The sequence below is a fragment of the Pinus tabuliformis genome, chromosome 2_1 (genome assembly GCF_031772625.1).
Source record: "Pinus tabuliformis cultivar Carrire ecotype Pingquan chromosome 2_1, CPIR1, whole genome shotgun sequence".
Taxonomy (NCBI): Eukaryota; Viridiplantae; Streptophyta; class Pinopsida; order Pinales; family Pinaceae; genus Pinus; species Pinus tabuliformis.
In genome coordinates, this window is record NC_142299.1 from 977,593,656 (window position 1) to 977,620,286 (window position 26,631).

At 37.5% G+C, this 26,631-nt stretch overlaps 1 protein-coding gene across 1 annotated transcript in view; it reads left to right on the plus strand.

The window, feature by feature from the left end:
- LOC149203909 (uncharacterized) overlaps positions 1-26,631 on the plus strand; it is a 230,576-nt gene that overhangs the window by 127,929 nt on the left and 76,016 nt on the right. The window contains exon 9 of the mRNA XM_089403604.1: positions 22,230-22,345. Within this exon, the coding sequence (XP_089259730.1) occupies positions 22,230-22,345 (116 nt within the window). The remainder of the gene's footprint in view (positions 1-22,229; positions 22,346-26,631) is intronic.

The following is a 26,631-nucleotide window of genomic DNA, read 5'->3' on the forward strand; positions in this document are numbered from 1 at the left end:
CCCAGCTATACTTTATGTAGAGGCTTTTTAATTTAGGCACTCAATTAATTTGACCGTGAGGGTGTTGTTGCAAATTTTGAATTGAATAAAAAAATTCATATGTCACAAAAAAAAGACCCATGCATTAGAATAAGTATTATTACGCATTAGGACAAAATACTTGCATTAGGACAAGGAGGTCGCGAGACCACCCTCCTTGACCTCGGTACCAGTGAGATCTGCCTAGCAGGTAAAAATAGCAAAAATAACTATATCCGTTTTGTAAACTTAAAATTGCAAAATTATATGTTAAATATGAAAGTATACCTCAAAATTTTTACAATTTTATTATGTATTCAGGAAACATTACGATGATAAGGACATATCAACGACGGCGACGTGATCGGGCAGCAACCTCGTCATTAACGCCACCACCGTCGTCATCACCATCTTCATCACCACCACCATCACCGTCTCCATCAAGACCATCATCAACACCAATTGCTCCAGTACCGGAGTTGACCATGATAATGCACTCATTGGAAGCCTTATTGGAAACATTAAAAGGGTCGACAATGGCTAAGACCAAAGAAGAACAACCTCAAGTTATAGAAACCAATTCAGCGGAACCAAAAAATTCTAAGTATAAAAGATCAAAGGAAGATATTTCTAGGGAGCTACAGAAAATTAAACTCCCAGAATTTTCTGGAAGACGAGCTGGAGAACCTGTTGAGGCATGGTTAGAATGAATGAATAGATGTTTTAAACTGAGAGAGTACTCTTCTTCTTCAAAAACAAAAATTGCCGTATTTCAATTAAAAGAAAGCGCCTTGATTTGGTGGGGAAATTTAGAAAAACAACCACATCTCACAACAGATAATGTTCCTTGGGAATTGTTTGAGGAAAGATTCCGCGCTAAGTATATACTTCCATACTTTCAAGAACAACAAGCTGGGGCCTTTCATACATTAATTCAAGGTAATAAAATGGTGGAAGAATATGAAATAAGGTTTATGGAGCTTGTGAAATACATTCATTACCTAGATTTTGATGAACGTCAAGCTGAACGCTTCATATTTGGGTTAAACCCTCGTATTAGGGCCTTGGTTAGGATGTGGAAACCATCATCAGTAGCTGAGGTGGTAGAATGTGGCTGCTATGCAGAAGAACATATAGGAATCAAAAAGGATGTCGGGCCAACAGAACCTCTACAATCAGGGTTTCAGGAAAGACTCCTCGAAATTTCTTCAGAGGAAGTAGCTCAGGACCACCTTATGGTAACAGATTTACCCCAAGAAGTGTAGGAGCAAGAGCTCCCATGACAGTTAATACTATAGCTGCTGAATCATCAAACACAAGTCCATGGAAATCCCGTGGAACTGCTAATAGAGGAAGAAATTTGAGAGGAAGTAGCATGAGAGGACGAAGCTCTTTATCTAGAAATTCACAATATGATTCAAGGGGACCGACCTAGGTTAATTGTTGGGGATGTGGAGGACTGCATTTTCAATGTGATTGTCCAGAAACTTCATCAAGTATATTGCATAGGACTGGAAAGGAACTAATACCAAATACCCAAGGCAATCATAGAATTCATGCATTAGTCAACAACAATCAAGTAGCACATCAATCCACTGTAGTGGAATCTTCAGGTGTTATTAGTGGTATAAAATTTAAAATCTTATTTGATACTGGTGCCACAGATAGTTCTATTTCGTCATATGCATTAAATAAATGCGGGTTGGCAGCTTGCAAACAAAATGATTTCAGACAGGTAGAAATGGCCTCAGGAGAACTCCAATCCGTAGACTTAAGTGTGGATCAATGCAAAATTGATTTAAGGGTCTGTTCGACTAAATTGAAAGTTTATGTCACAACCCTAGCAACTTATGATCTTGTCATAGGTATGGATTGGTTAGAAGCTCATCAAGCTTGGGTAGACTGTTATGGGAAAAGAATTCTCGGTATAAATGATGAAGGAGATGCAATCCAAATTCAAGGTATGAAGAGAAAAGTATTTTTACGCTACATATCAACGATGAAAATGAAGCGTTGCTTAAGGAAAAGTTGTCAGGCATATGTAAATCAAGAAATAAAGAAAAAAGACCATCCTTAGAACAATATTCGGTGTTAGCCGAATTTGCAGATGTATTTCCAAAGGAACTACCAGGATTACCCCCCCGAAAGAGAGTTAGATCTCACAATAGAATTGAAACCTGGTACTCAACCTATCTCTAAAACACCTTATAGAATGACAGCTCCAGAACTTCAAAAATTACAAATTCAATTAAAGGAACTATTGGATATAGGACACATTCGACCCAGTATATCACCTTGGGGTGCTCCCGTAATTTTTGTCAAGAAGAAAGATGGTTCTTTAAGATTATGCATAGATTACCGAGACTTGAATCGAGCTACAGTAAAGAATCGGTATCCAATGCCTCGAATTGATGACCTCTTTGACCAAATGAAAGGAGCTGCTGTCTTTTCAAAAATTGATCTATGATCAGGCTATCATCAACTAAGGATTTCAGAAGGCGATATTTCTAAGACTGCATTCCGAACATGCTTTGGGCATTATGAATTTACTGTGGTACCATTTGGATTAACTAATGCACCAACAGTATTCATGAACCTTATGAACAACGTTTTTCGCAAATATCTTGATCAATTTGTACAAGTTTTCTTAGATGATATTCTTATCTATTCCAAGAACGAGAAAGAGCATGAAGACCATTTACAGATAGTATTATCTTGCCTCAGAAAACACTAGTTATATGGAAAGTTATCCAAGTGTTCTTTCTTTCAAGAAAAAATTCATTATTTAGGTCATATCATATCAGGTGAAGGGATCTCAATAGACCCTAAGAAGGTAAAGGCAATCATGGAATGGCCAATACGAAAAATACACATGAAGTGCGAAGCTTTATGGGTTTAGCCGGTTACTACCGAAGATTTGTGGAAGGGTTCTCCAAAATCGCAAAGCCAATTACAACTCTTCAACGTAAAGGTGTTAAGTATGAATGGACTGAGGAATGTAATAAAGCATTCTCTGTACTCAAAAGACTGCTGACCAGTGCACCAATCTTAAGAGTCCCGGATATGGACAAAGATTTTACTGTATGTACTGATGCATCCAAGCAAGGATTAGGTGCAGTATTAATGCAGGATAGAGGAGTAATAGCATATGCTTAAAGGAAATTAAAGCCTCATGAAGAATTCTACACCACTCACGATTTAGAGTTAGCCGCTGTAGTACTAGCTTTAAAGATATGGAGACACTATCTAGTAGGGCGAAGCTTTACGCTTAAAAGCGACCATCAAAGTCTACAGTATTTGTTCACCCAAAGAGACTTGAATGCTAGACAAAAACGATGGAGTGAATTCCTAAGTGAATATGACTTTGGAATATCATATATTAAAGGAAAATAGAATGTAGTGGCAGATGCTCTAAGCAGAAGACCCCAACTATTTTCCCTCATACCTATCAAAGTGGACTTAAGGCAACGAGTACTAGAACATCTCATAAGAGATAACTGGTATTTAAAGGTAAGATCTAGTCTTGATAGTAAAAAGCCAAAAGAATCTAAGTTTGAAGGATATGAACTAGAAGATGATGGAATCTTACGATTTCATGGAAGGATGTATATTCCTCATAATAGGGATCTCCGAGACACCATCCTTAAGGAAGCCCACAGAGCAGTATATTGTGCACATCCTTGAGTAAAGAAAATGTATACTGATACCAAGAAACTCTTTTTTTGGTTGGGTATGAAGTGCGATATCGTTCAATTCGTTGCAAGATGTTTGGAATGTCAACAAGTAAAAGCTGATCATTGTCATCTAGCAGTTCTCCTGCAACCTCATGACATTCCTATGACCAAATGGGAGATCATTTCTATGGATTTTATCGCTAAGCTACCTCTTACTTCTCAAAGACACAATGCTATTCTGGTGGTAGTGGATAAATTAACGAAAAGCGCCCATATCATTCCTGTAAGAGATACTTACGAAGTCGCTGATGTAGCTCGAGTATTCATAAATGAAATTATCAGATTTCATGGAGTACCTAAGAAGATCATATCAAATAGAGACTCACGATTCACTTCAAGATTCTGGACTTGCATGTAATCAGCGTTAGGAACTCAACTAAATTTGAGTACAGCGTATCATCCTGAGACTGATGGGCAAACAGAAAGGGTAAATCAAGTAGTAGAAGATATGTTGAGGATGTACGTTATGGATCAACAATCACACTGAGAAAAATACTTATCTTTGGTCGAATTTGCATACAATAATAGTTACCACAGGTCAATCAGAATGCCTCCATTTGAAGCATTATACGGCAGACCTTGCAGAACACTGTTAAGTTGGGACAGGTTAGAAGATAGGGTGATAGTAGGGCCAGAATTAATCCAAGAGATGAAGGAACAAGTAAAACAAATTAGACAACGGTTAAAAGAAGCACAGGATAGCAAAAGAGTTATGCTGATGCTCACAGAACCGATAGAAAATATGAAGTAGGGGATCAGGTTTTCATCCGCATCAAACCAAATAAAAGCACTATTCGATTCGGAAAAGGGACAAAGTTGTTACTCCGATTTATTGGACCATTTAAAGTCATGGAAAAAGTTTAATCTGTCGTCTATCGTCTTGCACTGCCACCTCACTTGCATAAAGTTCATAATGTATTTTATGTATCTGTATTAAGGCATTACATAGCTGACCAATCTCATAACCTTCAATGGAAGGAACTGCAGGTATTGGACGAAGGAATCATATCGGTCGAACCATTACGTATACTAGAACGTAGGGTTCGACAACTCAGGAATCGTCTGATAGACCAAGTTAAGGTCCAGTGAGACAAGTATAGTCCTGGATCGACTACTTGGGAAGATACGAAAATCATATGTCAAAAATGCCCCAACTTGTGTCAATTTTGAAGAACTTTAAACCATATTTTGTACATATTTACCTTACTTTAAATCAGATACTCGGAACCATTTTGGAATGATTACATATAAACGTGAATTTTTATGATATATTATCTGCTTAATTCCATTGGTACGTGGATACCAAGACGAAATATGTTATTGATCTTACTGAATTATAGTTATCAAAGTAAAGTTTAATATTTGAGTAATCTTGCTTCTAATGGGAATTAAGATATTATAAATTTTGCTTCATTTTTTCTTTGCATATCGTTGAGATAGAAATAAATGAATGATTACAATTTCAATATGAAGTCGATAACATGAGCAGGACATGACGAAATATATTGTACTAAACATAACATGTATAAGCTATACAGAAATTGTTTATTTTATGTATATACTGATGCACATGTTATAATATATGGACAAGTGTTTACGTTGCAGCTAGTATTGTTACCAAAACGGTCACGTGATGACAAAAACTTCAGTACAATTAATACTCAATAAGGTTCCATGAAAGAACATTAACTCTGGTCCCACTAGGAGGGGTGGAGTTATTGCCCATCGTTTATCTTCCAGAAACCTAGAGTCATGGGAGCACTGTGCGAGTCACGCTCCCCTAGACGTGTGATGATGACTGCCAGATGCCTACTGGGAAATCAGGTTGACGTAATCAACCTGCCAGATGCCTACTGGGAAATCAGGTTGACGTAATCAACGCCGACACTCTTGAGAGTCTATGAATGGTTAATTAGTATAGCTGACACCATAGCACACTCTAGTAGAGGACGAATATGATGGAAGCGGAAGAGATTAGGAAGGATAGGATGATTCTAGAATAGCTTGGGAGCCTAGTCGGGGTCAGGCTTAACTATTAAAATCATAAACCTATCAACGTTCAAAATTACAAATTTTAAAATGTCCTCACATTAAACAAGTATGTAATCACAGAACATAGTCCTCATATAACTGCACTAATTACTAAAATAATAATACACTATAATTACTAATATATTTTAGTATAATCCTAACTTCGGGACGAAGTTTTTGGAAGGGGGGATGTATGTAATGACCCGCCTATAAATAAAATACGAGTATTAGCATACATACGAGGCCTCCATACGATAGCTACATATGCATGGACCTGCATGTATCACACTATATGTAAACTAGTTACTACATGAGGGAGATATAAATTAAGGTAATAAATTAATACCACACCAGAGTATCATATATATGATAAGTCCTTAAAACCAACAGAAAATATTATTTTTAAAGTACAGATTAAAATTTACAATTTAAAATTAAGAAAATAATAAATTAATAATATAAATTAATTAAAAAAGTATAAATTTAATAAATTTAAGTAATTCATTAAAAAAAATATAATAAATAAACTTTATTAAATTAAACTATGTATCCAAATAAAGATCAACGAAATCAAATGAGATTTGATTTCATAAAGTACATGTAACCAAAATTTTGACACGGGGATGAAGAGAAAGCTGTGGATGAGGAAATACAAGAAGAGGAAACAACCAGTTTGGGGGAGGCAACAGAGTGGAGAATAATTTTGAATACGAGTCTTGATTATACTGAAGTTTTTGGGCACGGGGGAATCAGATTGCTTCATTTGTAAGTTTTCTGAGACTGAGTACCTAGGTTGTACTCAGTTCGGCAGAGTGGTTTTGACCGTTTTGGTGACATAGCCGGTCAAGAATTGCAGCAAAGCAGATAGACTTTCAACAGATTTTTCAATAGAGCAGACAACAGGACAAGATTTGCAGTAAACAGATTTTCAGCAAAGCAGAAAGGTTAGTATTCATTAAATTAAATTTCTTTAAAATTCTGTAATCATTATTTCAGGTTCTGGAACTGCTATTTAGAAATTAGCCTGAGGTTCAGTTTCTTACTAAAATGCTATATGAGTCAAACAGAGGAAAGCTGGTTATGGCACAAGTGATTGGGATATCTAAACTTTGACAACTTGGTAAAAGTCAACAAAACAAGTGCAGTAAGAGACATTCCAAAAATTCTAAAGCTGTAACAGGTTGTTTGTGGCCCATGTCGACATGGAAATCAAACTAGAACTTGCTTCAAAACTAAGGAACTCTCAACATCAAAGCCTTTGGAGATCATACATGCAAATTTATGTGGACCAACCATAACTCCAACTCTGCAAGGAGAAAAGTACTTTGCTCTATTTGTAGATGACTATACTAGAATGATGTGGGTATTCTTTATAAAGTTTAAATCCGAAGTTCTTGAATGTTTTAAGAATTTCAAAGCTCTTGTGGAAAATGAAAAAGAATAAAAAATCAAGTTTCTTAGAACAAATAGAGGAGAATTTACTTCAAAGGAATTCAATGGTTTTTGTAAAATACATGGAATCAAAAGAACTTTCCATAGCTAGAACTCCTAAACAAAATGGAGTAGTGGAAAGAAGAAACAGAACTGTGCAAGAAATGGCAAGAACAATGTTACTATTAGCTGATTTTCAAGCCAAGTTTTGGAGAGAAGTAGTTGGGGCAGCAGTGTATACCTTGAATAGAGCTCAACTAAGACCAAATAATGATAAAACTCCGTATGAATTATGGAAAGGAAGACCTGCTTCAGTAAAATATTTTAGAATTTTTGGAAGTAAATGCTTTATGATGATTCACTAGGCAAGTTTGATTCTCGTGTTGATGAAGGAATATTTCTTGGATATTCTACAAGGAGCAAAGCATACTGTTAAAATTGGCAACTAGGGCCAAACTCCACATGGGTCATCTCATTTATGACAACTGATATTTTTCTTGGATTCCTCTCTCTGAGAGGTGTAGGATTGATCTAAAGATCATTCGATTCCGATATGTAAAAATGGAGATATGAATTTATTTGTATTATTGACAAATTGTCAAGGTCGGCCAGCAAGCAAAACAAGCATTTTGAACCCCAACCCATCCTTAATGATGCATATAAAAGGAGGAGACCTCAAGTCATTTTATGATCATCTCATCTCATGATCTCTCTCTCCACTTGTTTGGGTATGTCTTCTCCAAAGGAGGACTTGGTGGAAAGAAGGATCTCAAGCCCTAGCCGCAGCAAAGAAGGAGCCTTAAGACAACGTGAAGGAGCCTGGAAGGACAACGTGGGAATTTCTGTGTGCTGTAGGTGACAGCGTGGTGAATGAGGCTGTTCTAGGGCATGAGTTAAGGACTGTTTTAGGTGTGTTTGCAAGGTAGGGAAGCCGCAACTATAAGGAGAAGTTATGCGTTGAAGAGGTCTGCCCTAAAAGGCTAAGGACAAATCAGCGTAGGGCTGGATGTGTATGCGGTTGGGTGCTTGAAGGTGCAGACAGCTAGGCCGAGTTCTTGAAGGCTAAAATGCTGCTGATTTGATGGTGTTTGGGCATTGTTTTGGGGACCGTTTGCTACAGGGGTTGCTATGTGCTAGGCCGCAGGCCATAGCACCACAACAAGGGTTGCGTAGGGCAGTCAAGGGTTGGCATATGCCCTAAGGCAACATCGTAGCAAGGGAGGAGCTCCTCAAGGGTGTGCCACAACTCTCTAAGGGACTGTTTGGAGACTGTCAAGGGAGTTTAGGGCTGCAACAAGTGCCCTAACCAGAACAACAACCAACAACGGAATGCAAACAGAATTATGAGCAGTGTTTTGGGCTGATTGAGCTTGCTGTTGGAGGCCGAAGTTGACTGGGTTTGACTGAGCTACTTAGAGGAAGAATTCTGCCCTGTTTGACCAACATTGACTTTTTTGGTCAGGGCTTATCTGTTGCTGTCATAAACTATCAGATTTGTAATTTGTACTATCTATCTCTTTGCTGAACTATTGAAGAATATAAGAAGAATTGAACAAGGGTTTCCCCACATTGGGGTTTGTCCCTGGATGGTGCCACATCTTGTGTCCTCTTGTCTTGGCTTGTCTTCTACTGTTTATGTTTATGTTCTATCTGCATTTTACTATCATTCTGATGTGATTGCTAATTTGATATTGATATTCGACTAATAAAGAAATTGAAGTAAATTGCTATTAAGCATAGAACATACCAAGAATTAACATGGTGTCAGAGTTGAGGTGAAGACAAAGCCCAAGCAAGAGTGAAAGAGAAATCACCAAAGACAATTGGACAAGGACTAAAGGCTCAATGGGTTCTTCATCCCACTTCCCGGCTGAAGACAAGCTCTGTGAAAAGTCTGACTATCATGGATGGAAGATGTCTCTTGATTTGACCTTGGAAGAACAAGAAGTGTTGGATTATGTGAAGGGTAAAATCCCTGAGCCTCCTTCAAATGCACCGGCTGCTGTGAAGACCAAGTACAATAACGCTGAAGTCAAAACAAAGAAGATTATCAGAGATTCCATTGACAAGCGTCTAGTGGCCTACATCTCCGATTTGAACACGTCCAAGGAGATCTACTACAGGTTGGTCACCGTGTTCACGGTTAGTGATGCAAATCAAATTTTATTTCTCAAAAATAAGTTGAAGGATTTTAAGAAGGGCAAGGACGAGGATATTCAATCCTATTTCTTAAGGATCACTGAGCTCATGAATGATGTACTTTCGATTGGAGAGGTCATTCCTGATAGGGAACTTACTATTACTACTCTTGGAGGGCTCCCACCCGAGTGGTATATATTTAGAACCATTATTCTCAATAATGATCGAATTCTAGGGTTTGAAGAATTAATGTCGAGATGCATTCAAGAAGAAACAAGAATGGTGGAGCAAGAAATGCCTTTTAATAGAAGCAACCCCACTGCTTTCTCCGCTCATGCCAAAAGGGGAAATAATGTAGGGTCTAAAGGTCATTTCAATGGAAAGCTTGGATCTAAGGGTGGAAGGAAGGGCAGGTGCTTTGTTTGCAATAAGTTTGGCCATTATGCAAGGGAGTGTCCAAATAGAAGGGACACATCACATGATGATGATCATAATCATTCCAAGGGCAACTTCAACAACAACAACCAAAGGAATGGCAGGTTCAATGGAAATATTTAAAATACTTCGTAGACAAAGACATCCATTGTAGGATAAAAATTGTAAATTGTATTGTATAAAAGAATGAATGTAGGATGATGACAAATGAGAATGAGGGTCCTGTATATATATCTAGGTAAGTACCATTTCACGAATAGACATATCTCTAAGACACGCCTTTTCATTATTAACTAACTAATTATTAGTTAATTTACTTATTATTTATTATTATATTTATTTTATTATGATTATTATTTGTTATCTATTTTTACATAATTTATATTCCTAACATTGCCTTCCCCTTCAAAAATCTTTGTCCTCAAAGCTTGTTGATAAAAGGTCTTGATCTCTTTTTCTGCTACGAATGTCTTCTGCTTGATCTCTTTTTCTACTACGTGTGTCTTCTCATCTCAGAACAATCATCTTTGTTGACACAAGTTGATATGATCCTCTACGTGACAAACAAAATTGTCGCACTGAGAAGGGATCAGACCATATTAAATTAATCTTCTGTCGAATCTTGCAGTGATTGGAAACTTGTGATGAATTGTTATCACATGAATGGACTGCGCTAACATTAGTATTCTTTGTAACATCAGGTGGTTGCTTATGTTCTAAATGCGTAGCTTGATTGAGTTGTCTACTCTCGTGATTCAGATGTCGGTAAGGAACTCTAGTGATTTGATAATCCCTTACCTTGTTTGTGTTGTTTTCCTGATTTATTTGAAGCATTGTTGTTGTTGAATTGATCACTGAATCCTCATTTGGAGTGTTTGTCGTTTAAACGGAAACCTCTGAGTACGTCTTTACTTCAGTACGATTTGGATTTGCCTGAACAGTGAGATTAGTGGGATCGATGTTTGTTTCTTCTTCCTCATCTTGGACTACTACATCTAGCGATTTTCATACTTCTTTTGCGACAATTTATTTGAACCTATGCATCAATGATTTCTTATCGTCTTTAAGTTTTTTAATCTGTTTGAGCAGATTTTGGTTATGATTCATTAAACGTACAAGTTCATCATTTTCTGAATTGTCGACTTTATTCTTAGTAGCTTCATCATCTTTTAAACTTTTGATTTGTTCTAATAATGTCTGATTAAGGCTCTTAAAATGTAAATTTTCTTCTTCTTGTTCTAATAAACGCTTCTCGAGTTCCTTCTTTGTGGCTTTGGCTTTCTTGACTTGTTCGAGTAGTTTTTCATTGTGACCTCTGAGGCGTGAAATTTCTTTGTCTTTACTGCAGATGTCTTCTTTAAGCTTTTTTTGTTTCTTTTTTTTGTTATCTTGAAACATCAGGTTTGAGACATCCTTGAAGTCTTCTACTGAAGATGTTATTGATTTTGATTTACTTGTTATGTCTTGAATTCTGACCATCTTCCCCTTATAAGGAAATGTCAAAACTTGTTTCTCTATGTTTAACATGAATGTACCCAAATTCTTAAACCAAGGTTGACCGAGTATGATGTCAATATCCATCTTTACAACATGAAATTGAGATATGTACTCATAATGACCTACTGTCACTTGTAAATCACTAATGTTATACTCTTTTTGGTCAAAAATATTTTTCCTTACACCAATGCTTTGTTCTAAAAGTAATAGTTGATTTGCCAAGTTAACGTTGCTTGTGTTGATAGCGATATTAATTTCTTTTCCTTGGATATTTCCTTTTAATGTAATTACTCTGTGATCTGTAACTGAAAAACCTTTATAGGAAAATCGTCCTTCCTTCATCATTTTTGAATTAGGCTCCATTTTGTTTATCGATTTTTTTTTTTTTTTTGGTTCACAGTGGCACTGATATGTTAAAAAATGGACTTCTTTAAAATAAGTGTCCTTTTATTTGATAAACTTGAATGCCTTTATAAATTCCTTTAACTTTTATTTTCCTCAATTATATATTTTTTCCCACTTTAAAATAAGTTAATATAGCTCCACTATTTAAATAAATTGCACCTAATATTTATTATAATGCTTTTAAAAAGTACTCTTCATTTGTTGTAACTTGTTATCCTTATGTCTCTTTATAGTTCTAGATTTAACCCTTTATATACTTTAATATATGGATTTTTTAAGTAGCCTTCTATAATAATACCTGCTTTGTACTTATATATATATTTTCAATAATTTTCAGGTTTCAATAATTTTATGACTTGAAATTTTCTTTAAAATACCCCTTTATAATATAAAACTTCTCTTTACATATCTTTTATTTTTCTTTTTTGAAAAGTTACAACCCTAGTGAAACGTGGCTATTCACCTCTTTGGGGTATAATATAAAATATATGTCCACTTATGTGCCTTTGACTTGGTTAATTTTCTCTACGTAAAAAGTAAAACTTATCATTCACATAAAGAGTTTTTGTATTCCTTTTGTTTTTCTTTTACCTTGAAAATACCATGGGAAATTACCATGGGTTGCTAAAACCACGGGCTTGTAAACCACTTAATGAAGAATCAAGATAATATTATCTACTCTTCTTTCTCTTACGTATAGTTTTAAAGATATTTGGAAAAATTCCCTCTTAACTTTATCATGCACTTTTTATCAATAATGTAGAACCTTTTTATATATATGAATGTTCTGCTTCAAAATTTACATCGAACTATACTTTTTTTAAAAATCTTTATATGTACTTTTATTTTCTTTTTTTCTTTGACTATCTTATTCTTTTCTTCCTTTTTTTTTTGGTTTAGTGGCCAAAACCCTAAATGACGAAACTAGCGAAATAGAGAAACTCCAACTTTGTGTAGTGAAACGCTTCAATTGTGATGACAAGGTTGATGAAGGATTAATGGCCAAAGGCCGGATCAGATTGGTTCTTTTCAGTGGTTGAGCGCTCGGAGGATCGAACAACTCTGATACCAATGTAACGACCAAAAGTCGTATATGCAGGAAATATTTAAAATACTTCGTAGACAAAGACATCTGTTGTAGGATAAAAATTGTAAATTGTATATTGTATAAAAGAATGAATGTAGAGTGATTACAAATGAGAATGAGGGTCTTGTATATATATCTAGGTAAGTAACCTTCACGAACATGCATGTCTTTAAGACATGCCTTTTCATTATTAACTAACTAATCATTAGTTAATTTACTTATTATTTATTATTATATTTATTTTATTATGATTATTATTTGTTATCTATTTTTACATAATTTATGTTCGTAAACATCAAGGAAATGGCTAATCCTCCAAGAAAGCAAGGAACTCCAGGTATGAAAAATCAAATGTTATTAACAATAAACAAAAGGAGTACTATCTTATATTGGCCCTCTCCACTACCTCTCCGCCGGACACTTTGGGGAATTGGCTAATTGATAGCGATGCTTCAAGGCACTTCACTGGATACAAGGAAGCTCTCTCTAATCTGATAGAGAAGGAGACAAATTTGGAGATTATCCTTGGAGACGATGCCACCTATCCCGTGAAGGGAGTAGGGAATGTTACCCTTCAATTGAATCAGGGTAACACGATTCATTTACAATAAGTTCTATATGTACCTGATCTCAAGAAGAACCTGGTGTCCATTTCAGCAATGGAAGACAAAGGATACAACGTGGCATTCATGGATGGAAAGGTACGTGTTTGGGAAAGGGATTTTAAAGATGCTTTTACTCTTGGGTTCTGAGTTGACACTTTGTATCAAGTTGGAGGAAGTCCACTGGGAGCCATGTCTTGCGACACATGTCTACAATCTGAACTATGGCTCCTGGAGGTTTGCCCATCTTCATTATAAGGCTCTACTTGATGTGAGACAAATGGTGACAGGTATGCCTGAGTTCAAAGTAGAGCATGAAGGTGTATGTTCGAGATGTGCCAAAGAAAAACTTACAAGGGGACCATTCCCCTCAAGTAATGGCAAGACCACAAATATATTGCAGTTGATCCAATCCAACATATCTGGTATGATGCCCGTAAACTCTTTGGGAGGATATTTATATTATCTCACCTTTACAGATGATTATTCTCGCAAGACGTGGATCTACTTCTTTTAAAAGAAGGATGAAGTGTTCACCTGGTTCCGTCACTTCAAAGCCATGATCAAAAACCAATCCGAGAAGAAAAGAAGTGCAGAAAAGTTCAAGGCTCGCTTTGTTGCTCGAGGCTCCTCTCAAAAGGAAGGTGTAGATTACGATGAGATATTTGCACCTGTTGCTCGATACACCACCATCCGCTCGATCATAGCCCTTACTTCCTTGCAAGGATGGAACCTACATCAGATGGATATCAAGACTGCTTTCTTGCATGGTTCGATTAAAAAGGAAGTCTATGTGGAACAACCCGAGGGGTTTGAGGTTCATGATCGTGAATCTCATGTATGCAGGTTGAAGAAAGCTCTCTATGGCTTGAAGCAAGCACCCCGGGCTTGGTATGAAAGGATTGATAGCTATCTGATGAAGCTGAGATTCACTAGAAGTGAAGCCGATCCGAACCTTTTAAGGTTGAAAATGATAAACCTCTCATACTTGTACTTTATGTGAATGACCTCTTCTAACTGGTGCGGGCCTTCTCATTCACAAATGTAAGAGGGAGTTGGCTTTTGAATTTGAGATGAAGGACCTAGGACTGATGCACTACTTCCTAGGATTCGAGGTCTGGCAAAAGCCAGGAGAAATTTTCCTATCGCAACGAAAATATGTTGTGAAGATATTGGAAAGATTTGGGATAGTAGGCTGCAAGCCTGTGACTACCCCGATGGAACTTAGCTTCAAGAAGTTATGTGGTAGTGTTGTCGGACCTGAATTGGGAAATGCTTCTGAGTATTGTCAACTCATAGGAGCACTGATGTTCTTGATGAACTCCTGTCTGGATATATGTTTTGCAGTTAATACGTTGAGCCAATATATGGTTGAGCCTCGTCATATACATTGGATTGGTGCCAAGAATCTTCTGAGATATCTTCGTGGCACAATCACTCACGGACTGAGATACACTGCTGGAGATGTGAGGCTGCATGGTTATTCAAATATTGATTGGGCCGACAGTTAGGTGGATCGCAAGAGCACTTCTGGATGCTATTTTTCTTTGGGTTCTGCTTCAATATCCTGGATGAGAAGGAAGTAGAAATCGGTTGCCTTGAGCACCGTTGAGGCCGAATACATAGCTGCTAGTATGGCCTCCTGTGAAGCTGTCTGGTTAAGGAAGCTCTTCAGTGAGCTGCTTGGACATTTGCTGGATAGCACTGTGATCCTCTGCGACAACCAAAGTGGGATCCGATTATCAGAGAATCTCGTATTTCATGATCGCTCCAAGCACATAGATATCAGGTACCACTTTATCCGGGATATGGTATAACGAGGAGCAATAAGGCTCCATCACATTGGGACTTATGAATAGGTTGTCGATATTCTGATAAAGCCCTTGGGGGGGAGGTCAAGTTATTGGTCTTCCGAGAACGACTTGGAGTCATGGAGAGACCCTCTTATGAGGATTCTGTATGATATGGACATTGAGCTTTGGGAGCTTCGGGGGGCTTGAGGTACTTCTTGGAGCGATGAGTAACTGCCTGTCTCCCAGAAATGCAACCCTCTTGCTGAGAGTGCGAAAATGGTAAGGTGAGACTCCCTCCTTAGGCTGGCACTCGAAGTCCACCGAAGCAAGGGCTGAGATCTCCGCTCGTAGACACTCGTGTGCTAAAATACACTTGCAGACTTGGCTTCGCTCAAGCGTGCTCTTGTCTTAGGCAATTTTGTAAATGATAGATGAATGAGAAAAATGAGAGTCTCTCCTTCCTTTTGTCAAGTTGCCTCCAAAACTGCCCATGTGGGCCCACATCAAACTCCTCACACGAGTTCTGCTCCAATTAGAGTGTACTTCCCATGTGGGCCCACATCAAACTCCTCACACGAATTCCGCTCCAATTAGAGCGTACTCCCCATGTGGGCCAAAATTCTCTTGTGGTGGCCCCCACTTTCCACCAAAGCAGCAATTTTTCCTCTTGCTCTAACGTTGGAGTGCCTCTTATGCCCAAAAGTCAAATGTGGGTCCTCTAAGCCCACTTCTCCTAAGGGCATCCATGTAATAAACCAAAAATGAGCAAAAATGATATTTACTTCGTAAAATACTAAGTAGGAATATCACATCATAATTCATTACCAATGAGTTCTAATTGCCAACTTCAAAATTCAAACTTAAATTGTCATATATTGTTTACAAAAAATATCATAATAAATATGAAAGAGTCAAGAGTTATAAAAACTACTAGAAACTAGAAACGACAAGTAAATCTATTATATATTCCTAATGCTTGGGGCTCTTGCCGCCACAGGAAATGTCTAATTTTTGAGTCTTGTTGGAAAATCAAGATCTTTGTCATTAATATCACCCTCTAAGCATTAACATAAGGTAGAAAAACCATAGCATGTCAAGTCAAGATTTTGTTTGAGCGATGGGTACATTTTTAGTAGGGTCATTATAGAGGAGTTTGACAACCAATGTCACTAACATCATGGTACATAGAGGGATTGGTGCTCTTGATTAAATACGAGTTACATACCCTAATACATGACAAAATCCAATGGAAACATTGCAATCCCCCTAATCCTGAAAAATGATAAGTCTGCTGGATTTTGAATGAGATCTAAAATTCTACTTTGTCCATATGAAATCCAATGAGGTCAGAGCCACTCTCAAACATCCTGAGTCATTTCACGGTAATGTTAAAAATTTAAGTAAAAGAGGAAAATGACGATTAAGGAGAATGTCACTTTTACCTTAAGAATTTAACATTACCATGAATCACATATCAATACTAGGGCCATATGCTTGATCATTAGGCTGCCCCACTAAAACCTTATTCATTTCTTTGAAAAACAATTGCATTTGGAATATTATTGCAAAAAAGGCTAGGGAGCGAAAATTTCGCTCCTGGGTTCGCTCTGGAAATTGGCTCCCTGCAGTAGCAATTTCGGGAGCGCGCTTTGCGCGCCGAGAGCAGGTTCGAGGGGGGGGTAGCCTCTCCCCCGCAACCTTGGGCCGACTATTGCTGAAGTGGTCCCAAACACACCAAAATATTTTTATGATTGTCCCCTGCCTGAATGTTGTGACCATATTGGAGTAGCTTGTACTGAACTTGTTGCGGTCAACCGAGCACTGTGCAACACTGCTGCAACTACTCAAAAAGCGCTTCTAGACCCAACCACTTAGTATACCGTAGAAATTGAGCAGAAAATAGTAGATGTGAATTCTCTCAGATTCTCTTTGTCAATTTACTGTGGAAGCTAAAGAGGTCTTCCGACAGTGTCATGACTGGTCTGGATTCCTTGCCACAAAGAATCAACCAGTATATGAGTTGCGTCAACAAGCCCAAAAACTTTTCAATCAAGCTGTCATCACGAAAGATCTCAACCAACAACAAGATTTATTTGCTTAGACTAATTCATTGGAAAAACAAATTCACCAGATTGAAGATGAATCACACACTACTAAAGGTATCTTGCGTGACCTCAAACCGCCTACATAAACTCATTTCAGGAAGTTGCGGTAGCTCAACAATGATGCAGAGAACCAATGGCAGACCGTCATGAGTGCACGACCTGAGCACCCCATTGCTGGACTCACTACACACTTTCTTGATCAAGCTACATTTTTGTTGGATTCTTGGAGGTCAGCGATAAATGACTACTCTTAGTTCGAAGCTGATGTTATATAGTCAGTGCCTGAGTTGGTTCCTTCATTTTTTTGTAAACCGACGACATAGGAGGAGGCAACACAGGAAGAGGCACCACAACAACCAACAAAAGTAGAAGCACCAACAAGAGATTGACTCGGGGACGGGTCAATAGATTGTGGTTGGGGCTAGTTGGGTCCTTCGTTTTTGGGAACAAAATTTTGGCAAATTTTGTCTGAATTTGATTTGAAATTGGTTGCGCAAAAGACCGCCAAAGAAAAGGAAAGGAATAAGTCAAGAGCAGCCATATGCCGAAGATGACGGGGGAAATGCGTGGAAAAGGAAAAGGAAAGAGCAGTTAAAGTGGGGTTTGCAAAAACCGCTAGAGAAAGGTAAGCCCACAAACTAGCAGTCAAGGTCGAGTATGTAGGATCTGCCAGAGAAGAATGAGCGTGTTGGAATTTGAAGGGAATTGAGAAGCCAAGATCAAGCGAGTGGGACCGCGAAGGAGAATATCTAAGAGCTAGAGGGAAGATAGTAGGGAGGGGACCGAAGAGTCCATGCCGAGATGTTGTCACTGCATCAATTGAGTTCCCTTTCTGTTCATTTCTCTTCTCTGAGTTCCATCATGTAATGTGATCCATGGAGATTGGTGCTCTTGATGTAATGACTATGCTACTGTGATGTAATGATGAACTTGTCTATTAATTATAAAAGGCAGTTTTGTGGGAACTCTTTGTGTCCACGAGGTGTGATGAAATGACTAGGTCCTTTTAAAATTTTTCTTTTAGTATAAGTCAGAATGCTCTTTGCTGTCTTTATTTAAGTTGCAGATATGTTCTTCTTGCATGATGTATATGTTTGTTGATAAGGAACTTATGTTTTGATCGCATGGGATGGGTTCTCTGTTGCGCTGTCCTTTGATGCTTCTCCACGATCCCTTATCTTGCTGAGTCTTGGCACGCCTCAGTTGAGACGCCTCCCTTTCTCTTTAAGTGAGGTGAAATTGCCAGCATAATGCTAGACTATAGCGGAATACTTTGTTGGTGCCCTGTGTCTGAACCTAGGGTCTACCTTTGTTAAAATTTTGAGCCGACAAGAATACTCCCTTGTGCAAGTTGAAGCTCAACTTGTGCGTGCTGTATGCCATATTTGTGGCACATGTGAAGCCATGGCTCCTCCAAATCAACCTCCTCCTTCTATGAGTCGCATGATCTTACAAAATCAGTTATATGACTCTGTTGGGGTGACTTCCTTGCTGTAGAAATATCTCTTGTCGGTTTTCCTCTCTTGGCCTTGAGTATTGCACTCACTGAGAAAGTCACTCTCTCAAATTGTGACTTTCTCCTCTCCTTATGCTTGTTTTTATAATTTCTCAATGAGCTAAATCCATAATCCTAATCTCCAAAGTGATGGATGGCTAGGATTAAACCCTAACCCACTTGAGATGAACGATTAAAATTGAAACAGATTCACTAAAGTAAATAATTTACTGTCCTTAGTTTCTTTGGCTCAATAACCAACTTTAATTAGCTTAATTAATGTGCCTTTTATAAGTTAGGTTAAATCATAAAAATAACTTACTCAGTGGATTAAGCAAGTTCCCTAAGGAGGTTTTGGACGACTCCTGCGTGCTTGACACTTTGCCAATCTGCTGCTACAAACATTATCAGAGGTCCACTATTGCATAAACAAAATATTAGGCCAAAATGCATTGGATTGCAGTGAATGGAGTTGATTCTAAGGTGAGACACGATCTTGGTGTTGGAAATGACATTTTGTAATTGAGTGAATGAAACCACATAACACCTACCAAAGTTGCATTGACATTTCCGGCAACTACCCTGTGTGAAGTCAAAGGAAATTTGGTAGTAGATAATGCAAAGTGAGATGACGTATGTGATAAATACTTCTTGGTATGTTTAGTGTCTGTTGTTATGTGTAGTTTGGTCCCTTCTTGGTCATCTTTTGAGTTAAATTCTGGATTTGTTGCTATATTTGACTCTTCATTAGGACCATCATCTTTGATGGAAGATAGAATGAACTAATGTTCATCCCTTTGTTCATGCTTTCAAGAAAGTTAAATTTACAGGTCTTACCATTTTTCTTCTTGGTGGACTTCCATGTGTTCATTCTCTAGTGATGCTTGAATTGTTAGTTTACCTGTTTCTTGGAGTGTTTGACTCTTTGTATGAGAGGGAAACATTGATGGGAGAGAGTCTCTTGAGGGTGAATTGTCCTAGAGTATTTTTTCATCTATTTTTTTGAAAATTGGAGTTGGATTACGGGGGCATGCTATATAAGTTGACACATAAAAATATGAGTGGGTGTTGGGCACATGTGGCATGCACCTGCCTTGGCACTTTTGGTTCACACAACTTGAGTTAGTTACATGGGGAACTATGCTTCGCATAAATTTTCATGTAAACACCTATTCTTCGCAAATGTGAGGTGCATGAGGTGCTTAGGGTGAAGGTGGAACTAGTCTAGAGTTTTTACTTGTACACCCTCTCCTTTTTTATAATGATAAAATTTGGGGCAGCTTCGGGATGAATTTCCCCAAGAGAAATCCAATTGCCCCAAGGAGAAACCCAACTACCCCAAGGAGAAACCACTTTGCCCCAAAAGAGAATTCAAATTGATAAAAGGAAATTATTATTTTGGTGTTTTTTTGGCACTCCTCTCATCATCATTTAATGTGACATAAATCTGTTTGGGAAAGCATTCATGTCAGCTTCAATATCAAGTCAGCCTCACTAATTTGAAGGGTCATGTTGGCACAAGTTCAGGTCAGTTCCTCTATTGGTGGCATCCTTTCACTCAACAGAATGCCTATAAATTAGATCTCTTTGTGGCTCATTTGCTACACACACATCTCACATCTTGATCTGAGATTTCGTTGGCAGGGTAAGTTCTGTTCAAACGTTCAAAGGAAGTCTATCTTTCTTATATATCTGAGGTATTTTATTTGGTGAGGCTGCCTAATCTATGTGGCCTATCTCTGCTCATATGCAACTAATTAATATGGCCATTAATGGGGGTTGATAGGATTAATGTGCTTTTAGTACCATGTGTTACACGTTAGGTCTTGGGTGTTCCTACATTGTGTAAATGATGTATTGTACTGACATTATTGTACTCATTTAGTATTTCTTGCAATAGAGTAGTGTTACTTATGATTTGGTCAACAGTCAGGAAAACCGCTACGACAAGTGGTTGAAGAAGACATTTTGTTTGTAATGTGAACAATTTGCATTTAACATTTAATAAAATCAATGATCATCATTCAAGCAATGTGTCTCTTTCTTGTTTTTCAACCATCTCCTTTTGTCATAGCTTCTCTTCTCTCTCTCTTTATATATATATATATATATATATAAACTTCTTTGTGCTATAAATGTTACCTTGTATGTTATGTAACCTATGTGTGATAACAAGTTGGCCTGTGGTGATAAGGCTAGCTAGTTGGCTTTGAACCTGGGCCTTGTGCAGGTAATCCCAACGAGTTACCGATTCCTCTACATCTTAAGGAAAATAAACAAGAAAAAAAATTGATATAATATACAACAGGTTATTTGTATAATATATTTTATGATATTGATAATACCTTACAGATTTTTATCTCTGACATACTATATACCTTGCAAGGTATATGCATTATAATGTAATAGTTTTAACGTTTGTGTTCATTTAGCGGATCTGTTTGGGATGACCTTTGAGATGGTTCCAAAATGTTTCTGTAGTTTATCTGAAATGAATTTGCCACAAATATGGATTCATGATAGATCCATGTTGTATCCAGTGTGGATCTGGATCAGATCTGTCCCCAAGGGGATCCATGGACATGCAGGAGCTAGCCATTCCTTTTAACTTGGGGTGTATTTTATTGAGAGAGCAAAATACCTTGTCAACAAACTCTGTGAGAAAGGTATGCTACGCCATCAATACTTGTTAGGTAGCTCAATTTACAGAGTCTTTGAACTTGTGGAAAAGCTTACTATAAACATCTTGATTAAGATGATAAATGGGTTCTATTTACAATGCAATGTATTCATTGCATAATTTTGAACCCATAGAGCACGCTTGATTACAAAATAATGCTTCATCAAATATGTGTTTGTTCTTATTTATGATTTTCACAGTGATGAACTTGAAGGCTTATAAATGTGCGTAAAACTGCCCATAGTTGACACTTGTTTAATAGCAAGGCAAGATTGCATCCAAATCTTCACCTCAACAAATAAAACTATTGTCATAGCCAATGGCAAGTGTATTTTCAAAGTAATTTTTCCTTGAAATATCATCAACGATTTTCATTTATGAGGAGCTTTATTTATGCTATCTATAAGAAAATGATCGTGAATTCTGGTCTATAATTCTTTGTGATAATTGGGTTATTTCTGCTATAGTGCAAGAGTTACATGTATCAAATGCTATGTGCTTCATGTGTGTTAGGATTTGCAAGATCATTACCTTCTTTTATTATTTGCAGGTCTTTGCTGCAGATGTTTTTTGTTTTGTTTTGTTTTGTTTTCATCAGTAGTCATTTTATTATTTTTCTTATTGTTTCAGAAGACACTTTCACATATTTTGCGACAAATGGCTTGGTTTTCTCATTCTTTTATATTGTGTCTTGTTGAAAGTCAACTTGTTTTTGGAATTTCTAACTAGCTTTTAGCTGGGCTACTTACATGGCTTCTGCATACGATATCCTTGCAGGGTATCCATACCACACAGAGGGTCTAACATGCTTGAGTATTAGTTCAGATTCCACATTGGTTGTTAGTGGCTCCACAGATGGCAGTGTTCATGTGGTCAACATAAAAAATGGAAAGGTTAGCTGTTGTATCTTTTGTGAACCTTGAGAAATGAATTTACAGCTTTACAGCAACCCCTCTAATTCCTTTTGTTAGATACATGCTTTGTACCTTGTGTTGTTTGAAGCTTATATTCATGATCTCATTTTTGCATATTTTGTAGGAGTTTCATTTTCCTCCATAAACTTTGTTAAAAGATATTGAATCAAATAGATTCTGAGTTGTAAGCAAATGGTAATTTAAATTTGTCACAATCCATTTGTTAGGAATATTAGAAACTTGGGAGTTAGTTAAGATCAACTTGGTCTACTGTGCCTTTATGTAAAGTGTGTTTTTTTAGTATGCTTTGTAATTATGTATTTGATGGTCACAATTATGTTCTTGACATAAAGTAATCCAACGATTCATCTTCTCCTTGATAATAATGGCTATATTGATCCATGGCTTAACACCCGATTGGTCCATGATCTCTTTTTAAAGAGAATGGAGGGTCATTTTTTGATGAACAACTGTGGGAAACTCATATGTAAATTATTTTCCTTTTGGTTTAAGATATTGACTAAGTTTACTTGGGAGCGGAAGCGGGGAGCGAATTTTTATATAATATATTTTTTATATATTTTGATGCATATATGTCAACAAAAACATGTAGAATGATGAATTAGATATAAAAAACATAAAAACTTGGATTAAACCATATAACATCAATCATTTAGAAGTTATATTCCTCATCTACCACATCCTCAAGTTACAAGCTCTCATTTATATAGCATGTAAAGGTGCACATAACCGAAATAGCATCTAGTTGAATCCATCTCTGAACCGAAAATACATCAACAAATAGGCTTTAAATGGCCTCTGGCATCCAAAAAAATCATACTTTGATTACTTAGCCATGCCTACAGAGGGGTTGGAAGCACCTAATAGGTTTGATTACTTAGCCACGCCTACAGAGGTAGGGGACACTTTTATGGGACTTGGTCTAGTTAGATATTTGAAGGTCGCAGCTTGAAGTATTGTTATGCCCATAACATTTAAGTATGGCCCACTTAGATGCATCTATGGTTTTGGTTTCTACTAAATGGTTGCTTTCACTTGAGTTTGAATTGTTTTTTCCAGATGGTTTGAGCAGATGATGCCAAGACCGACTCGGCCAATTATTTGATTTGCCGGCCGGTCTGTTACCGAACCGACTGAGTTGGTCACCGATCCTACTGGTTCAGCTGAGCCCGACTTAAACTGATTTTCCTAGCCGACGAGAAAAAAGGCGACCTGGGTGGATACAAACTCAATTCTTTTTGTTTTATCTTTTCCCTAACCCGTCTACCCCTCTTCCACGCCTATAAAAGTGACCAAACCCCCTCATATTTCCTCATAACTATCTCATTGCATGTCTGAGGAGTTTGTGAGGAGTTGGAGTTGGTTTTTGGAGCAGTAGTGATTAGTGACCACCAAATAATATTCTATGTTAGTGACTTGTAGTCCTGCAATTGTATTGTTTTGTTGTAGAGGGCATTTAGAGCCTCCTTGGTTATGTGTTTTTGTTCTGATCTCTATATATTACATGTATTAGACAATGCACTGTGTGCCATTTTGATATAATAGATATATTCATGAGCATACTTTGATCATATGTTGTCTTCTCTCTATTATTCTAATGCTTTGAGTTTGGAAACATAGAAATCTTTAGAAATATGTTTTTTGGTAAAAAATAAATCTTTAATGTACTTTTTACAAAGATCGAGTCATTGGAATCAACTAGTGCGAGTCGATACTGAGTTGGAGTTGACCATTGACCTGTTTCGAGTCCGAGTCGGAGTTGACCCTTGGCCAGTTCTAAGTCTGAGTCCAAGTTTTAAAACTATGGTTTGCCATGTGTTCGACAAAGCAAACAAGAAATAGCATACAAAAAATAGTCACAAAATTGAGTTCGCATGCAAGGAGAAAATAACTAACCCAAGGCAATGGGATTCGAGGTTTTGGATAGTGAGCTTTCTTTATTATGGAATTTTCTTTGAGTGAATCACTTATACCATTGTTATGAACTAGCTAGTTCATTCACTTTGTCTCAAACTCACTTATATTTGTACCAATCTCAAGCACAAAGAGAAGACCCAGAAGCAACTGAGAGGGGCTATCATTGTCACCATTATAGCTCTCCCCTACACTTTAGGGTAGCTTGCCTCTAGTATTAAGGGGGCTTTCATAAGGAAGGATTATTGAAACTATTACAATAAGGCTCAAGGTGATTAGGTACAATTGGTTTAGCAAAAGATGTACAACGTAGAGAAATAAAATAGGGTGATGGAGGAACATGAATGGTGCCTACCAGTGTTGGGAAACCTGGAGTCAATGAACATCAATCTAAGACAATTGGTTCATGAATGGTTAAGGTAAATAGAGCTGGTATACATGCCACAAATTAACCTTAACTTGCTATAGAATAATGTAAAAATAAACCTAGAGGGGCCCTAAAGGTGCCACACTCAAACTATTCTATGATGGTGTGTCCTACATTAAAGCATTCACCTAGCAACAACTATTTTGATAGAAGCAAATTAACACATTCATAAGAAAAATGTTGGCAATACTGAGAGGGGGGTGAATTAGTATTTCTTTTCAATTGTTACTTTACCAGTTAGATCACTTATATTTAGAACACAAAATGAACAATAAGAATAAATGCTTTTATTAATTTCTTCATTAAATCAAGTACAATATATGTAGGGCTCCAACCCTAGGTGAAGACACCGATCTTCAATCTCTCAAGATCCAACTTGTATTTGCCAAGCACCGACTTGGACTTCCAAGGCTCCAACCTTGTCAATTTTGTGGCACCAACCTCAAGCGCTCCAACCCTATATCTGGTTCAGGCTCCGACCTGGTTTCTTGAGGACTCTGATCCCCTAGGGCTCCAACCCTATCTTATCCAAGGCACCAACCTTGAGTTTAGGAGCACCAACTCCAGGGACACCAATTCTATATTTTCCAAGAACCAACTTGGACTTTCCAAGGCCCCAACCTTGTCAATTTTGAGGCACCAAACCCAAGGGCTCCAACCCTATAGCTTCACTTTGTTAAGTTATGTTTGGTTATACTTCACGACTCCCAAAGTTTTCTTCAACAAGCCTATCAATCTTCAGCTACGCCTTCACTTAGTCTCCACGCCACATCATCAATGACAACTTTGTTCTTCACATGAAGGTGTCAACACTGCTCTTCATGTTACCCAAACAAAACTTCTTCAAGGTCACCTCATAATGGCTTCAATGCATCATGGTCTTCAATGATCTCCACAAATCTTCAATACGCTGCTTCACAAAGTTCTCCAACTCTGCCCTATTCTGTTCTCAAGAGAAGACTTCAACAAGCTCTATTTGTCCAATCCCAATAAATCAACACTTCGACCACGACAACTATGAAAACTTCGACCACGACAGCTTCAACCACGGGAACTATGGAAAATTCAACCAAGGCAACTACGGAATCTTCGATCACAGCAACTACGACAACTTCAACCATGGCAACTACAACAGCTTCGACCACGACAACTACGACATCGTCGACCATAGAAACGACAACAGCTTCGACCTAGGCAACTATGGTAGCTTCGACCATGGCAACTACGGTAGTTTCGACCATGATTTTATGCCCAAACAGAATTATCCTTTTTCTTTACGTTCTAAACAATAGTCTCCTTGTTCTCCTCAGCCTTCTGTCTTCTCTTGTACTTCGTATCTCTGAATTCTTGCCTGAATTGCTGATCAAAATGAAGTGTTTAGACATCTATTTATAGATATTTCATTTATAACTGAAGGGACACGTCTATTTGAAGTGAGTCTGACTTGTATGACCCAGTGTAGGTCAGCTCACTTCTAAGAATAATTTCCTTAACCTAAAAATTCAATATCTCACAAACTATTGGGAATTTTGGGGAAAATAAAGGCTCGTTAGAAAGAGGAAAAAATCCTCTTTAAGGTGGTCTAGGATCCATTTTCAAAGGATGCCTCCAAGGTGTACAAAATAATTTTTCTTTGTGACTGTCCTTAATTTTTATGCATAAAAAGTTTGTGACAACATGAGGAATGTTTGGGACAACGTGGCTTCTTCATTCTTTGGCTTCTTCATTGTTATCAATGTCATCATAGGATCATAGAGTCATTATGTAGGAGTGCAACATCCATGTAGCATGATGCATGAACAATGTCATGATATACTAGTGCAGTCATAGTGCAGTGTCATTAGGATAACTCCAAAATAATCTTCCAACCATCAAATGATCTCCAACCATGTTATCAAGACCT